Genomic DNA, 15,172 nt, shown 5'->3' on the forward strand with positions numbered 1-15,172 from the left:
CCAGTCAGGCAGCAACTGAGCTCTACAAGACATCAGGAAAAAATCCTCATGAGTAACAGCTCACTTAAGAGCAATTTGCTCTTTCTGGGTAGAGAGGAATAAAGTACAGTATAAAGAAATCAGACGCCTGCGTATCTCTCCCTATATCTACCAAACATCACAAGGCAGATGCTTGAGTGTCGACTGGTACGACACTAGAGTTTCAGGGAGCCGTTGAGGCTTTTATCCCTCTATTCTTTCTCCCTTGAGCTATTGCTCATTTCCCCACGGGCAGCGCTCAGGCCGAGGCGCTCTTTGGGCATGAGACAAGGCCAGCTGTCTGCCAAGCAGGGGATCGGGCAGTTCAGAAGTTCCCCTCCCAATGGGAACATAGACTGCGCTATTACTGACACATAAACTAAGGTAAGCTGCTTCCTAACATCTCTCTCGGGCTCTCCGATAGCTCTCTATTACGAGAAATGTGCACACACAGTCAGTCAGCACGGCATCCCATTGCTGTCTCCAAAGAGAATCTCCATAGAGATGGGATTTTAGTTCCTGTTGATTTGTTTTTAATGTTCCCTGTCCTGCATTGCCACCAAATGGGACTTCCTGCCTTAGCTTTGCCTGAAAAAAAGAAAAGGAATCAGGAGCTCTGCAGTATCGGTGGTTTCAAAATCAAAAAGCCTTAGGGGAATGAGTAACTCGTTGCCTGTCTGGCAATCCAGAGGGATAGAACTGAAGGAAGATTTAAGCCATTAGTACAACAGATTCAGGGACAGTGTTTTAGGGGAATCTCGTCTTCTGTATAGCCTGCAAGGATAGAAGAAAACGAATACTCACTAAGTCTCGTCCAAAAGCTTGAGAAAGCACCATTTCTTGCTCCAATTTCTTCTTGATGTACTCAGCAGATAGCACCATTCCCTGAGGGAAACACGAAGACAGAACAGGATGTAAAGGGTTGCGTATCGGCCCAGACCTAAACATTTAGCAGACGCGATAGTGCCCTGAACGCTGCATAAGCTCTGGCGTGCCACCCAGCATGTGTCAGGCTGGGAGGAAGAACATTGACTCCACTCCACATTAAGGAATAGACTTCATTAGGCAGATGTCTCAGCTCGCTGATTACCAGAGCCACAAACTGGTTAGAAGCAATGACAGTTCTTAAATTAAGATAATACTCAAAGGCCCTATTCCTTGGCTGGCGGTGCAAAGTCTAGAGAGAAGAAAAAAAAAAAAAAAAAAAGCCACAAAACCCACTTCTTAAACATAAGGTTGTGTATCTGGTAGTTCAGCAGACCCTGGGACCTGCAGTAGAACGGAGAAACAAACTTTGATTTTCTGCGTGTAACTGCCTTAACTGCAAAACCGTACTCTTCCATTTAAATCTGTGAATAGAAGCATGAACTAACCTAACTAGTTCATCGCAGGGAAGATAACACAAACACCGAGACGCTACTGGAGGGGAAAAAGTGGCAGCGGAGTTACTGCAGACTGGAAAAGGCAGCAACTATTAAAGGGTTTCAGCTGTCAAAAGAAATTAATCACAAATTATTAAAGGTTTTTATTCACTAGAAGCTAAGAACTGCTGGAAGATGGCAAACAAGCCGACAGTCTGGTTCTAAACACTTATCCTCTGCTGATGGCTGCATCCGAAGAGTGTTTCTCCCTCTGTGTAATAATTATAAATGCAGTTGATGTGTTATAAACAAGCAACTAGAATTTGGTCTGTTGCCTAAATTCTTGGTTATGCCTTTACTACAGTTTAATTCAGCGGTAAAAAAGCCCAAACTACAGTTTTCAGCCTACAAAGGCTGAAAACCAGTGATGTAGAGTCCAGGGGGAACCTGGGTAAAGAGAAATCAGCTACTTCTAATTTGGTGATTACAGACCTCAAATAATTCACACTGCCTGGGGCTGGCCAAAAACCAGGGAAGATCATCTCCTCTCCCATTCTCCATTACACCCCTACCTGAAAACAGCGGAAGCGCAAAGCCAACATTATTGAGCACTGTTTAATCTCGGAGACATAAAAGAATTCGCGGCCCCTCTCAAAAAGCAAAGAAATGTGGATTTTTATTTTTTTTTCCCCAAAGTCCTCGGTATCAAACACACCATCAAACCCAATCTGACTACCGAAGAGAAAGAGCGCAACGCGGGTGACTCTGCCGAGGCTGGAAATGGGACATCTGTAACGCCAGCGTCATTATCAAAAAGCAGGCACCACGGTATTCCGTGCCTGCGTTCGGATCTCCCAGCGGTACCCAGCTTCAGTGCCGCGTTCCGAAGAGTCTCCATTTCCAACTCTAATGAGAAGCGAATGGCAGACTGCTTTATATAAAATTTCTAACGTGAATTTCGGGTTCTATTTTTGAAAAGCGTGACCTAAATCCATGGTGATATTACTAATGGGCTGTTAGTCAGCCTTATAGCTATATTTTTGATAATTACTGTATATTCTAATATAGACAGTGATTTTAATATTACGGAACGAGATTTTTATCACTGCAAAGTTACATTTAGACGTTCCATTAAAGCAGACACCCTTTCAGAAGTTTCAAAGGAATGAAACTATCCGAGCTTAATTTTCCAGCTTCACAGGCAAATAACCAAACCGATTGGGGATCTAGGAAAAGCAAAATGGAAATATTTCGTATGGCTTTGCAGTTTGAAAGCACAAAACTGCTCTGTGACGGTTGAATTGGGCGTGTAAAAACCCAGAGGGCGCCTATTGGGAAGAAAAACGGGCTTGAAAGTTATTGCTGTTACTGAATGTCCTGTTGAACTGGTGAGAGCTGAGCTTTCAGGCCTTCCTTCTAGCAGCTACTTCTCCTCAGCGCTCAACACGACGAAAAAAACCTCCCCAACACCATCATTTTAGTAGTTTTGTTCTGTACAGTTTCACCAGAACTAAGCGTGGCCTCACGCCCTTGACTTCTGATTATTTTTAAATTAGCTTTGCTATAAAATCAGTGGATTTTATTTCAAAAATAGCGAAGCTAGATTCTTTTTTTGCAGTTAATTTCCCCCGCGGATCGTCAAAATCCGCCCCCCCCCCCTTTTTTTTTTTGGCATGCTAACCCATAAACCTTAGTTACAGCTATATTTTTTGATCCAAAATAGCTCAGAGACCTCATATATATTTGAACTGTGGCATTCGCAGCAACCCAAGCAATCAAAGGCTTTGGGCTGTGGTACGGGCGGAGCGATAAGGCGGCTCACGTAAACATCAAGAGTTTTAATTTGTAGGACGTTTGATGGACACGGCGTGAAGCACAGGTGGAGATAAGAGGCCACGCCAACCTGCTGGGCGGGCGGGACGCAATCAGCAAGAAAAATAACACAAATCAAACAACTTACTGGAAGCTCCTGAACAGCCCAAGTACTTTTCTCCAAATGAAATGTAAGCGTTAGCGAGATACTTCATTTATTTTTGTGTTAAAGTTGACTTCTGGACATTAAAAATGCATTAAGACAGACATTTTTAAATTCTATTATCTCCATTAGTTTCCCTCAGGAATCAACAGTACATTATTGTCTGAAGATTAATATCGATAATAATTGAAGATAAAGCTATATTTCTGTACTAGTAACAATCAAAAAAGAAATAACACAAAGGCCAAATAAAAACTCAATATAGAACAAGGGAACGATCTGATAATGTTTCATATAAGTCACTGGCGTATGAATATTTTCACGGAGAGATCCAAAGAAAAAGCCAGCTTCTGCCAGGATCTGTTACTCTCTTTGCTGCACATTAAAAAATAGAACAAATTCCCTTTGCTTCCCTTTCGTTCCCTTTCACCTTTCTTTTTTGTACAAACTGTTGATCACGCTGATTGTGCAAAGTCATTTGGAGCTAAATGAATTAGTACAAAACCAGTCCTTGACAGCAGACAGAACGCTTCAGAAGCGTTAAACAAATAGCAAAGATTCGCATAGCTAAATATCAGTTACGTGACAAGCTACTACCCCATTTATCCATGTGTCCGTAACTTATCCTACGTAATCGCCAGGTTAATTTTCTTATTTGGGGGGAAACAAAGGAAATAGCCATTAGCCAAACAGCAGGTAGACAATGTTGTTTTCAAAAAGACCCACTCTGGGAGACCTGGAGACCACAGAGCATCCAAACAATGCTTTTTTTAGGTAACCACTTCTTTATCAGACCCATATCCAGCTAAGATAAATGCTATCAGCTCCTAACGCTCTACTTCCTAAAGCGGAGCATCAAAGTACAGAGAAGAGGTTTGGCCTTCAGGCAGGATGTCAGGAATGAAGCAGGAGCTCCCAGCTCATGGCTCCCAAGGAGTTACCAGCTCAACGTCCCACCCTAAAGGGACCTGGAGCACTGCGTCCAGTTCTGGGCTCCCCGGTTCAAGGAGGACAGGGAGCTGCTGGAGAGGGGACAGCAAAGGGCTACCAAGATGCTGAGGGGACGGGAACATCTCTCTGATGAAGAAAGGCTGAGGGATTTGGGTCTCCTCAGTCTGGAAAAAAGACAACTGAGGGGAGATCTTATCAACAGTTATAAATACTGAAAGGGGGGGTGTCAGGAGGATGGGGCCAGGCTCTTCTCAGTGGTGCCCAGGGACAGGACAAGGGGGAATGGGCACAAACTTGACCATAGGAAGTTCCATCTGGACACGAGGAGGAACTTCTTTGCTGTGAGGGTGGCAGAGCCCTGGCACAGGCTGCCCAGAGAGGTGGGGGAGTCTCCGTCTCTGGAGACATTCAAACCCGCCTGGACGCGTTCCTGTGCCACCTGCTCTGGGTGACCCTGCTCTGGCAGGGGGTTGGAGGGGATGATCTCCAGAGGGCCCTTCCAACCCCTGCCAGTCTGGGATTCTGTGAGGAAAAAAAAGCAGCAGCATCTCATCTCCCTGAGCAGCAGCGTTTCCAGCAGTCGCTACGGTCCCTCCAACACACGCAACCACCAGGTTGTATTTTACTTTCCCAATCTGGCACCACGTCCCGAGAGGCTGCCAAATTCCTGATAATCTTAAAACTCAGCGTATGTGTCATTACTTTGCTGGACCGGGGCAAAGGTGGGCTGTATAATAAATTGATTTAGCCAGCTCAGTCCTGCTCGCTAACACAGACGCATCGCATCAGTCTAATTACACAGACGCAAGCCCTGCCAGGATCCTTTTCTGAGGTTCGATGCCTGCTCCCTTGCAAGTGAATTTTAAACGCGTTCTCAGGGTTTGATTGCGAATTCTGAAAAGGTCATTGGAAGAAACAGTAATTTGAAGGACGCCAATAATTTTGTTCTAGGCCTCCGCAGATGCCCTCTACAGTTTCGTTTTTGCTAATTGGATGGGTTTTTTTTTAATTACAGACATAGTGATTTTAGCTGTTACAGCTGAGGATTTTTTTTTAACATCTCAAAGCCATTTCACTTCAATTCTGTAACATCCTTCTTAAAAGCACCTCAAGCAATTGAGACCACTTTTTTTTTTGCTCTAGAATTAAAAAGTCAAAATATTAGAAAAAGAAGCAGGTGGGTTGTTTTTTTTTTTTTGTTTTGGGTTTGGTTTCTATTCTGTTTACACACCTTGTGTCCCAGCCACGTTCCATGGTGACCCTCAACCGGAAGGCGCTCCGCATCCCCAGTTAGGTCAGTCAGGGCATCCTGGAAGGAGAGAAATCACCGTGTTTCAGGTAAGTCAAACACCAAGCGCGAGTCAGGAAGGTCTCAGACTCTCCTGAAAGTTTGCCAGCGTGGCCAAGGGCACGTGAGGCCACTGCACAGTGCACTTACTTTTGGAGACAGAGTTCCTCGGATACTAATGACCACCTTCTTCTTATCATGGTCCACAGCCACATAGAAAGGCGTTTCATAAACCTGGAAAAGATCCACTACTGTAACAATCAGGTGAGACATTCCTGTTTACTTATTCTCCTGCTCAGGGCAAAGGAGGCAGAGCAGCGCGACAGGTTATGCCTTATGGCTAAGAACTCCTCTGAATGATCTGATTTTTGGCAGTAGCAAATATTTCTGTCCAAGTGGCAGAATTTCTTGTTGGAGAGATAGGATGGGAAGCTCTAGGGTCAGAAAAAAAAAAAAAAGGCTTAAGTTTCCTTCTGTGTACCACTACACCTGGAAGCACGTAAATCCCATTAGGAAGGGCCTTAGGAGCATGCCCCAAATACGAAGGGGGTGGCAGATTCTCCTTACTGCGTCGTGGCAAGATGTGTAAACAATGTCCACTGAGGTCATATTCTCATCCAAGAAGTGGCGCCGGATGGCAATGGCATTGCAGCCACAGCAATTATCCTCTTCAATGGTGACACTAGGCGCATAGCGGGGACGTGAAGGACAGAGACAGCAACATCTGCAGAAGAAAAAAAAAATAGCTTTGAGAACAAGAGGAAAGTGGGAGAGACTGGCTGTAGAGCGGAATGCCTGGAGATAAGGGAAAGACAGACCCTGCATGCCACACTGGCCTCATTAACAGCAGCGATTTCCTTCCCTCTTGCAAAAAAAAAAACCAACCAGGACACAACTACCGCTTCGGCAGCAAAAAGGGGCGCTGGGATCAGCTGTAGTTTTCCTTCTGAGCGCCAGGGAGAGCTACAGCGCAACCAGTCCCCAGAGAACCCGTGCTCGGTGGGGCTGGGATCTCTCCTCAAGGGATACCGCGCTTGGTAGCACAGTCCTACCTCTCTTCAACACACAACAGCCCTTCAACAGCTAGCATTTACTGAGAGCTAGGTCTATTTATAACAAAAAAGGAAAACAGGTCTAGAATCAATTCCAGAACAAAAACAGAAGCACAGATTATTTTTTTTTTCCTTCTTTCCCATATGAGACACTTCACAAAAGTACTCAGAAGGAAGTATATTCTTCCTAATAACGTTCAGCACAGAAGTTGCCTGTGTTAAGCGCAAAAAGCTCAACCCCAAGGAGAGTCTGATGACAGAATTACAGCAGCTGAAAGCAATCATTTAAAACAATGCGGTCCTGAACTGAACTACAGCATTGCTACCATGAGGTGAGCGCTATACAGCACGGCAGAAAAACAATTAGTCAGAGAGAACACAGCACAAACTCTGGCCAAGTCTCGCCAATGCTTTAATAAAGACCCAAATGTCAGCTCCCTGCATATCTGGGCTTGCTGATAAATCTGATTTCTGAGCTCCAAGATGGCTATTTTGACTCAGTGGGAAGGCAGTCTTGCGCCAGATGAGTTCTTTCTGCTGGCTGTTCAAACTGCACAGGGCCGGCATGATCCTTAGCGCGCCAGAGAGGACAGAGCATAGGACAGTCTGGTTTATTTAACAAGATAAGCAGATAAGCAACTGTAAGGAAGAGATTGAGGAGAAAGACGTTAGAGTATGAAGGCACAGAGTTACTGATGGAAAAAAAAAAAAAGTATGAGAAGGGAGAAGAGGGAAAAAAAGCAGAAGAGAAAAAGGAGGAAGAAACAATAAAGGGGTGATGAAGAAAGCAAACTGATGAAAGAAAGGAGAATTCTAATTCTGGGAGAAACAGAAGGGAAAAGGGAAGAAGAGAAGGCGGAGTGAGAGACAGGATGGCCACTCACGAGCAGGATCTGGCCAGGCGACAGAGTCCACATGTGGGCTTCCTCATCAGGTATATGGGCCAGCCATAGGCAGCCAGGGCAAACAGCATGTAGTAACACACCTCTTTGTACCGCTGCATCTCTTGCTGAAAGAGACAAGAGACTCACTAAAGACCTTATTCTCCTTTAGATACTGAGGGTTTTTTCTACTGTTTCCCTTTTTCCATCAGTTAAACACGTGTACCCTTCTTTCTGAGCATCAGCCTTCTCTCTCAGCACCACCAGAACAGCACTGTCAGCGCTTCCAGGGGACTGCAGGAGAGCAAGCTGGTTATGCCGGGCAAGATCCTCCCCCTCCCCAAACCAGCTATGCCTATTTTCCTGAGTGGAGGGGCGCCACTAGCTGCTTAACAAAACCAGAAGTTAGTTCTAGAGAACTCCTCCTCTGTGTCTCGAACCCCCTGCTGCAAAGAAAGGCCATCCTCTGTGGGTTCTGCCCCATCCTACCCTAGCTGAGGAGAAGATAAACTAGTTTAAGTCCCAAGAAGATGAGCTCTCTAAATATAGTGCTTTCACACAGTCACAGGCCATAAGGACGATGCCCAGAGAGGACCATTAAAGCCAGTCTGGGGCCACACGGCTCAGTGCTGTCCTCTATAAGCTCTGCTGACACCTCTCCCCACACACCCCTGTTCAGAAGGAGAGACAGGCTGAGCACGAGCAGGACGTTAGAATTAAACACAACGCAGCCGCAAGCAGGTTAATCACAGAACCACTTGAGCAGAGATGCTGGGATTGGGTCAGTCTTGCCTCTCTTGCAGCAATATCATCTCATCAAGGCGGGGGGTGAATAGAAGAAGAAAAGCCAAGCTTAATCCCCACAGAACAGACCGCAGCCGTTTCCATCCTGAGAAGTGCTGACAATCAGCCCCAGGGAGGAAGGCTCCGTCTCGCTCTGCTGGTGGTACTTCCATACGGAGCTCTGCAGGACGCTCCCGGATGCAGCGCTCAACTCGTACCTCCGGCTTTGGCGAAAGCTCCCACCGCCATCCCCCACCCGAGTGGAAATGCTCCCACTTCCCGCAAAGTGGAGGACAGAGACAGATAAGGCTTTAAAAGTGATCTGGAGACAAAATGTCTCCAGAGAGCAAGTGGTGTTATTATATTCTGTTGTACTAATCTTTAATTTCTTTGATTATTCCAGAGAGCGGCAGAAAGAAATAAAAGAAGCCACTGAGAAAAAGAAAATGCGCTACACGGGGAAGCCTAGGGAGTTTGCAAGAATGCAGTCCGGAGACTTACCGCATTTTTCAGATCCAGATACTTCGTATTCCTGGTCACTGGCATCCCAGACAGAAAAGCTAAAATGTCATTGTTTGCCTGTAAGTCGAAAACAGACATAAAAATTCTTCTCTGTGACACCAAGACAAAATCTACGCCTGAGAAACAGAAAGCTCTACGTAACCTGGGACAAGCCACTTTCAAGTACCCCAACCAGTCTCTTCAACTGGTTCCAATTCTGCTGTTCCTCCTTCTGCCTGATGTGATCACTGCTGTTTGAACCCCACCCTCTGGGGAAAAAAAAACCCCACCCAAACAATCTTCTACTGGGTTGACAATCTGCTAACCTCAATACCAGTAACGGCTTGGGAATTTAGGAATTTTTCCCTAAAGATCCTCCTGCAGCTTTACCCAGATGCTGGAGTTTTTTCCACATCACCATATAGGGGAAATAACCTTCCCATTCGCTTTCAAGTACCTACCACTGCCTTCAAGGCAGTTGTCCATTTGGGGTGAAGAGCTAAACCTGTATCTATCCCCTGCCTAGAAGAGACGACAGGTTCCACAAGCTTGATTTGGTGTCAGTTGGGCCCTTCGGGAGCCTCAGAAAAAGCTGCTAAAGAAGTCGGTATTTTTATTTTACAGCTCAGTGACTGGCAGTAGCCCATCGCACGACAGAAACAAGGTGGGCAGAGTCATGCGGCCATCACACACCGAGTCACGAGAGCAGCAGGTAAGTCAGAGGCCAACTGAGATGCCCACCACCCCCGTGCGTGGCCGTGTCCCCCCGCCACCCACCTCATCCAGCACAGCGTTGCGCTTCGCCCGCTGCCGTTGGCGCAGAAGAACCAGGCCTGCGATGATGTCAGATGGGACGATGTCAAGGTCTCGGAAAAACTCAGCAAAAAGGTAGGCGATTTCAGAGTAGGCGTCCTGCAAAATCCAGGGAGAGAAGAGTTTAAGGAGGAGGAGTTTGGGTGTGGGGAGCCTCAAAACAGGACACAGAACGAGAACCAATGCGGCAGCAATGGCCTCATTTCTGTAGCGGCCTCTCCAAAACATCCACAAGATTTCCTTCAGGGAACACCATATCTGGTCTCATCATATTAATCTCTCTTATTTATTGTAGATAGTCACACTCAGAGGCCTCAGCTGAGACTGGATTTGTAATCCACTGGGTGCTGATGTGTGGGCAAGCAGACCACCTCGACGTCCAAACAGACAAGGCAGACACGGAGGGAGACAAAGGAAATATTTGCATCTCTACACTGTAAATAAGACAGAGGAAGATAAGAACCAAGGAAATCCCAACCCAGTGTCACCTTCAGGGTCATCCTTTCTCCTCAAAAGCAACTTCATTTGAAAAAAGGCTATTCAGGAAAAAAAAAAAAGAGCACTGATTTTGTCCTATTTAACAGCTTCTTCAATGCTGTAACTGTCCTGGGATCATTTTGCCTATACTTAACCCAGACCCCACCATCCCAGGCATATCCCAGAGGAAGTGACACTTTTTGGAGCTCTGTAGCTGTTCATTCTTCGCCATCGCGCTCTTTGCTATGTGATTTCAAAGAGTTAATCACAACAAGCCCATGTCACACATGGCAGCTCCCGGTACTGAAGGAGCTGAGCGAGTTACCAGGCTTTTCCAGGTTTATCTTGGACTACACCCAAGCAAAAGGGCCTGAAAAGGAAAACCTGGAAGAAGATCTGAGTCATTAAATACAGAGTTCCCAGAAGAGAAGGTGACCAAACCCAAAAAAGGAAGACACCACAGGAAGGACAGAAGTGGAAGTGACCCCAGAGGGTCAAGCAAAGGCTCTGAAGCGGAGTGACAAAGATACTTTGAGGAGAAATGTTATTTTCTCTTTAGCTCTGTGACTAGAAAAAAAAACAATAACACACAAGATCTTAAGTGAGAACGGTTTGGGAGGTTGGAGATGGGCTGGACTGTGAGACAACGCTGATCTGGCCATCGCTCAGACCACTAAGCTTGAGACAAGGGTGACCCAGAGGTTGGATCAACAAAAAAGGGGACTCAGCAAGAGCTGTAGTACACCAGTGGCCAGTATTTTAACTCCTGCCATCAAACTTTCCTACTTTTCGGCTGTGTTTTCCTAGCATCCTTTCCTCAGCGCCCAAAGCTACGCGACTGCAGTCTTGTCTGTAGAAAGCCTGAGCCGTGCACTTGAAGAAAAGCTGGTCTTCAGGACAGGATCTCTCCATCCCTCTTCTTTGACAGGCAAGAAAGTAAATCCCTTCTCTCCCGAGCAGTCTAGCAGAAAATGACCTACATTCTTTTATCTCTGACAAACTCCTGGAGTGCAAGATTACTTTCTATCATTTTTCACTTGCCTACAAAAGCAAGTTAAATCACCATTAAAGAATGGGGCTTCAGGTGCCAACTGTGCAGGTCTCCATGCCAGCTGTGCCTTTGAAGAGCAAATGGACCGGCATTAACCTCTCCACCATTACAACTGCAGTATCCTTGAAGTCCTGACCCCATAAATCTCAGCACAGTTCCTATAAGCAGACAAGAAATGCAAAGAGCCTCAAAGTAAAATATGACGAACACCCGTTAACCCAAAGCGACAGCTTAACCCTCGGACCAAAGTAAAAAACCATAGTGGAAGTTCAACGTGTACCTTTTGTTCCGAAAGAAGAGTTTTTGCCGGAGCACCTGATAATTATATTCTAGGATTGACTACAGCGTTCTTCTACAAACCCTGCGGGTCTGGGACTGGCAGAACCGGTGGAGATTTAGCACTTCAGACTTCACTCCAGACCCCTAAGAACAGATTCTCGCCCCAATGCCATGTCCACTTGGCAGAACTATTTTCCAGCCCAGAGGACGATGATCCTCTGCTAGAACATTTTTTCCATGAAGACCGGGAGAGACAGCAATGGATTCATTGCTGATCCATGACACATGCATTCATTCCACACACTGTCATACCAGGACACACAAAGTCAGAGCTTGTTTCTGCAAAGAAAAGAGCCTGGAAATTGCTCAGGCTGAATGTAAAATGGAAATTTAATAACAGGAGGAATTTGGAGATTCTGGTATCTGCTTTTATCCTGAACTAAAAAAAAAAAAAAAAAAGTAGAAACAGAAAGCCACTACAGAATGAAAAGTTTGTTAAAGAAAAGCTTGACATGAAGTGAAATATTCTGCATTCCTGAATAAAATAGAGTTGTTCAGAAACCAGGCCATTGGGATGCCTGTCAGGGCTCTGGAGCCGGGTTGCAGCACCCATGCTGCACCCTCAGGCCGGGTGTCTCTGGGCACGGCCACCTGGTTGTGCTGTCGGGGAAGAGAAGCTGATGCTCCCAGAAACGTCTCTGCTGTGGCAGCGCAGGCAAGCCGAGGAGCAGCAAATTCCCCCCGAGGAAATGCTGCTGTTTGAGCTGCCATGACACAAAGCTTGGTGCCTTTCAGTTTTCCAGATGGATTTTCCTAAGCGGCTCTAGCAGATGATCCGTGAGAGCTGGCAGTCCTGGGCTACGACTCCTCAGCGGGACAGCAGGTTGGGGCTGGGACGTTCCCTGGGAACATGGTGGCATTTCATCCAGTACTGCAGGCGCGTGCCACTGGGAGGATGAGCGTGCCAGTACACGTCGCTGGATTTCTGCAAAAGGGTTCTGACAATTCCTGCAGCCATCCGCGCTTCAGAAACTGCAGCCTGCGGATAACTACACAGCACTTACCAACAAATCCTTTTAATCTAATTCATACTGGTTGCCATCTGTGATGAACAAATGTTCAGGTAGCCTTCACCTGACTCTCCATTATACTTCCGCAACTCTTCATCTTATTACACCTTTCCCTTTTGAGGTTAAAATCCCAGTCTCATTTCTCTTCCTGTACAAGTTCATATCCCCGCCAATATGCTCCTTTTTCTGCTGCATCTTTTAGGAGACCAAACACCAGCCTATATTTAGTGAGGACATCACCCATGTCGGTCCCTTGGTGTTTTCCCTGTCATTTTCTATGCCCTTCTACTGAAGCTAAACTTTTTTTCTGATTTTTTGGCCACTGCTGTGCACTGATGTCTTTGTTGAAGTGTCCTTGATAACTCCTAGCTCTTTTCCTGAGAGGTTGTAACTAATTCAGAGCCTGCATACATGCAAGTATTAGAAATTGCTTCCACAGATGTACACACATTACCTCATCTTTATGACTTCCTTTTATCTTTGAAAACAATTCCCTGGTTCTGCTTGGTCCTTCAAGAGTTCTCAAATACTCACATCATTCTGACCAACTTAAACATTACCTGTAATCAGAAAAATTTTCCACCCCAGTACTCACCTCTGCAGCAGGTCCTCAGGAGTCCTGTTGAATACCACCCCTAAGGCACCAACCTGCTCCCACTGCTTCCAGTAAGGACTGCTAACTTTTGGAGAAGCAATAGCAAACCCCTTACCCTTCCCTGCTGGACAGATAACAGCAAGGAAAAATCCCAACTGTAGCAACGTGAAAACATCAAACCAACTATCTTCACCTGAATCTATGGATTAAATAATAATTTTTGGCCGTTAGCGATCCAGAAGTATTCTTCTGCTGATTCTGAGAGGTTTACTTTTTCCTGTTTTCAAAGAGGTCTCTCTCCTTAAGTGCATGAAACTGATGCAAACAATGGGAGAAACTGCCTAAGCAAACTGGCTGATAAAGGGAAACTGAAGCTGACCAAAAAGTGCTGTCAAATATTGAACATAAACATAGTGAAAATATCTATTTCTTCCACTGATATCTTAATTTAAAATTATTATACCAGTTCACTGCAACAGTGGGGTAAAGAACGACTTCAGAAGAGTTCAAGACTGACAACACCGCTTTTCAGTGTTAACTTTACCTTCAGAGTCCTGTAATGCTCAAAACCAGAGGGTTAAGACCAGCCACTTTGAAAAGCCACCTGCTCTACTCAGCGATGTCACATCTGCATCTAGAGGGAAACATCAGCTTGTGTTTCTGCATGGAATACCCAGCTGCCCCCTGCAGAAATGCAAGTGCTCGTTCAGGCTGCTTGGGCTGAGAGGAAGGAAACGGAACCCGCATGCAGCAAGATTTCAAGCCTGGTCATTCTGAGGGTAGCTCAGCTTGCTGCTTTTTGGAAGGGATTTCCAGTCCTTTGCGTGCACTACTGTCTAGGCTCGGTGGATTCCTTGTGCCTCGAGATCTCAAAGAACGGTCACAGTGAAAAGGGACACACATCGTCCAGGTTTGACAGCAGGAACCCCACGCTGCCACGCTCTGCCAAGTTCGCGTATCGCCACCGTACACGCAGCTTGCTCTCCAACAGGAGATATTTGGTACCCACCGACTGAGAGTCTTTTGTCCGCGTGCAGCAAAGAAAAACTTTGAGCCTGCGTGTCCAGCTGCTGGCTTGCCCTTCTTCCAGGCGGTGCCTATAAATAAAGGGCAGAGTATGCACATCAGGACAGGCAGGAGAACACGACTGCAAGCAAACAGTAGGATCCAATACAAAGTCACAAAGTCACACAGCCTGTGCTATCACTGGCAAAACGCGTGCTAAACCATAGTCTTCCATTTATCCTGGACTAGCGGAGACACAGAGGCCGCATATAGATTAACAGCTCAGCTCATTTTGGAGGACAGGAAGGTTAATGATCAGCTGTTCCGGCCAGGACCAAGCCCCCGTATTTATATACGTGGTGTCCTGCCTGAATGGGACGGTCGTGATGAAGCTGCTGTTCTCTATCTGCTGGAAGCAGGATGTCCAAGAGGACCTGGCAATCCCGATGGAAGGAGGGTCTACTGGTAACCTGGCGGCTGCATCATGTGCTAGGGTGTACTACCACTCCGTAGGAAAACTCTGCCTCGGGGCGAGGGGGTGGGAATGGGACAAAAGACCCTGAGCACTTAGGGGAGGAGCTGTGCAATTTTTTTTTCCCCGATAAATAGCTTATTTGGAAAAATATATTTATTAAACATAATACAGTCTCAGAACTGAAACAATTTGCACTCTTTAGTCAAGTACGGTGCATAACTCTAATAAAAAAAAAAGGAAAGCAAGCTAAACGTTCTCTTTCAATTTAGAAAAGGTTAAAATAAAAGGCTGAATACAGAAGGTTTAGCTCAACCCACATTTGGTTTATATGACATTTCAATTTCAGCTTCAAAATTAGCTAATTGGGCAACCCTATTTCAAATGAACCACAGCTGAGTTCATTCCACTGCTGCGAGCTTGTCCTAGTTACTACTTTTTGCAGGGCGACAGTCCCTTATTCTTGCCTGGCGTACCTGCAAACAATCCTTAGATGGAGCCAGGCTCGGTGGCGTCGAAGCGGGTGACTGCGTGATTCTGTGCCAGAGCACCACGCTACCTACATGATAAAGTTCACAGCTCCTCTAATGCTGGGTCTTT

General features: G+C 45.9%; 1 protein-coding gene across 17 annotated transcripts in view; it reads right to left on the reverse strand.

Moving 5' to 3' along the window:
- Positions 1-15,172, reverse strand: part of DAGLA (diacylglycerol lipase alpha) — a 76,108-nt gene that overhangs the window by 20,668 nt on the left and 40,268 nt on the right. For all 17 annotated transcript variants that reach the window (XM_054201542.1, XM_054201534.1, XM_054201531.1 and 14 more), the window contains 8 exons: positions 14,105-14,192; positions 9,588-9,722; positions 8,811-8,888; positions 7,530-7,654; positions 6,161-6,317; positions 5,744-5,827; positions 5,537-5,614; positions 823-903 (listed from right to left, as the gene is read on the reverse strand). In XM_054201542.1, the coding sequence (XP_054057517.1) occupies positions 823-903; positions 5,537-5,614; positions 5,744-5,827; positions 6,161-6,317; positions 7,530-7,654; positions 8,811-8,888; positions 9,588-9,722; positions 14,105-14,192 (826 nt within the window). The remainder of the gene's footprint in view (positions 1-822; positions 904-5,536; positions 5,615-5,743; positions 5,828-6,160; positions 6,318-7,529; positions 7,655-8,810; positions 8,889-9,587; positions 9,723-14,104; positions 14,193-15,172) is intronic.

This window comes from Rissa tridactyla, chromosome 4, assembly GCF_028500815.1.
Source record: "Rissa tridactyla isolate bRisTri1 chromosome 4, bRisTri1.patW.cur.20221130, whole genome shotgun sequence".
NCBI lineage: Eukaryota > Metazoa > Chordata > Aves > Charadriiformes > Laridae > Rissa > Rissa tridactyla.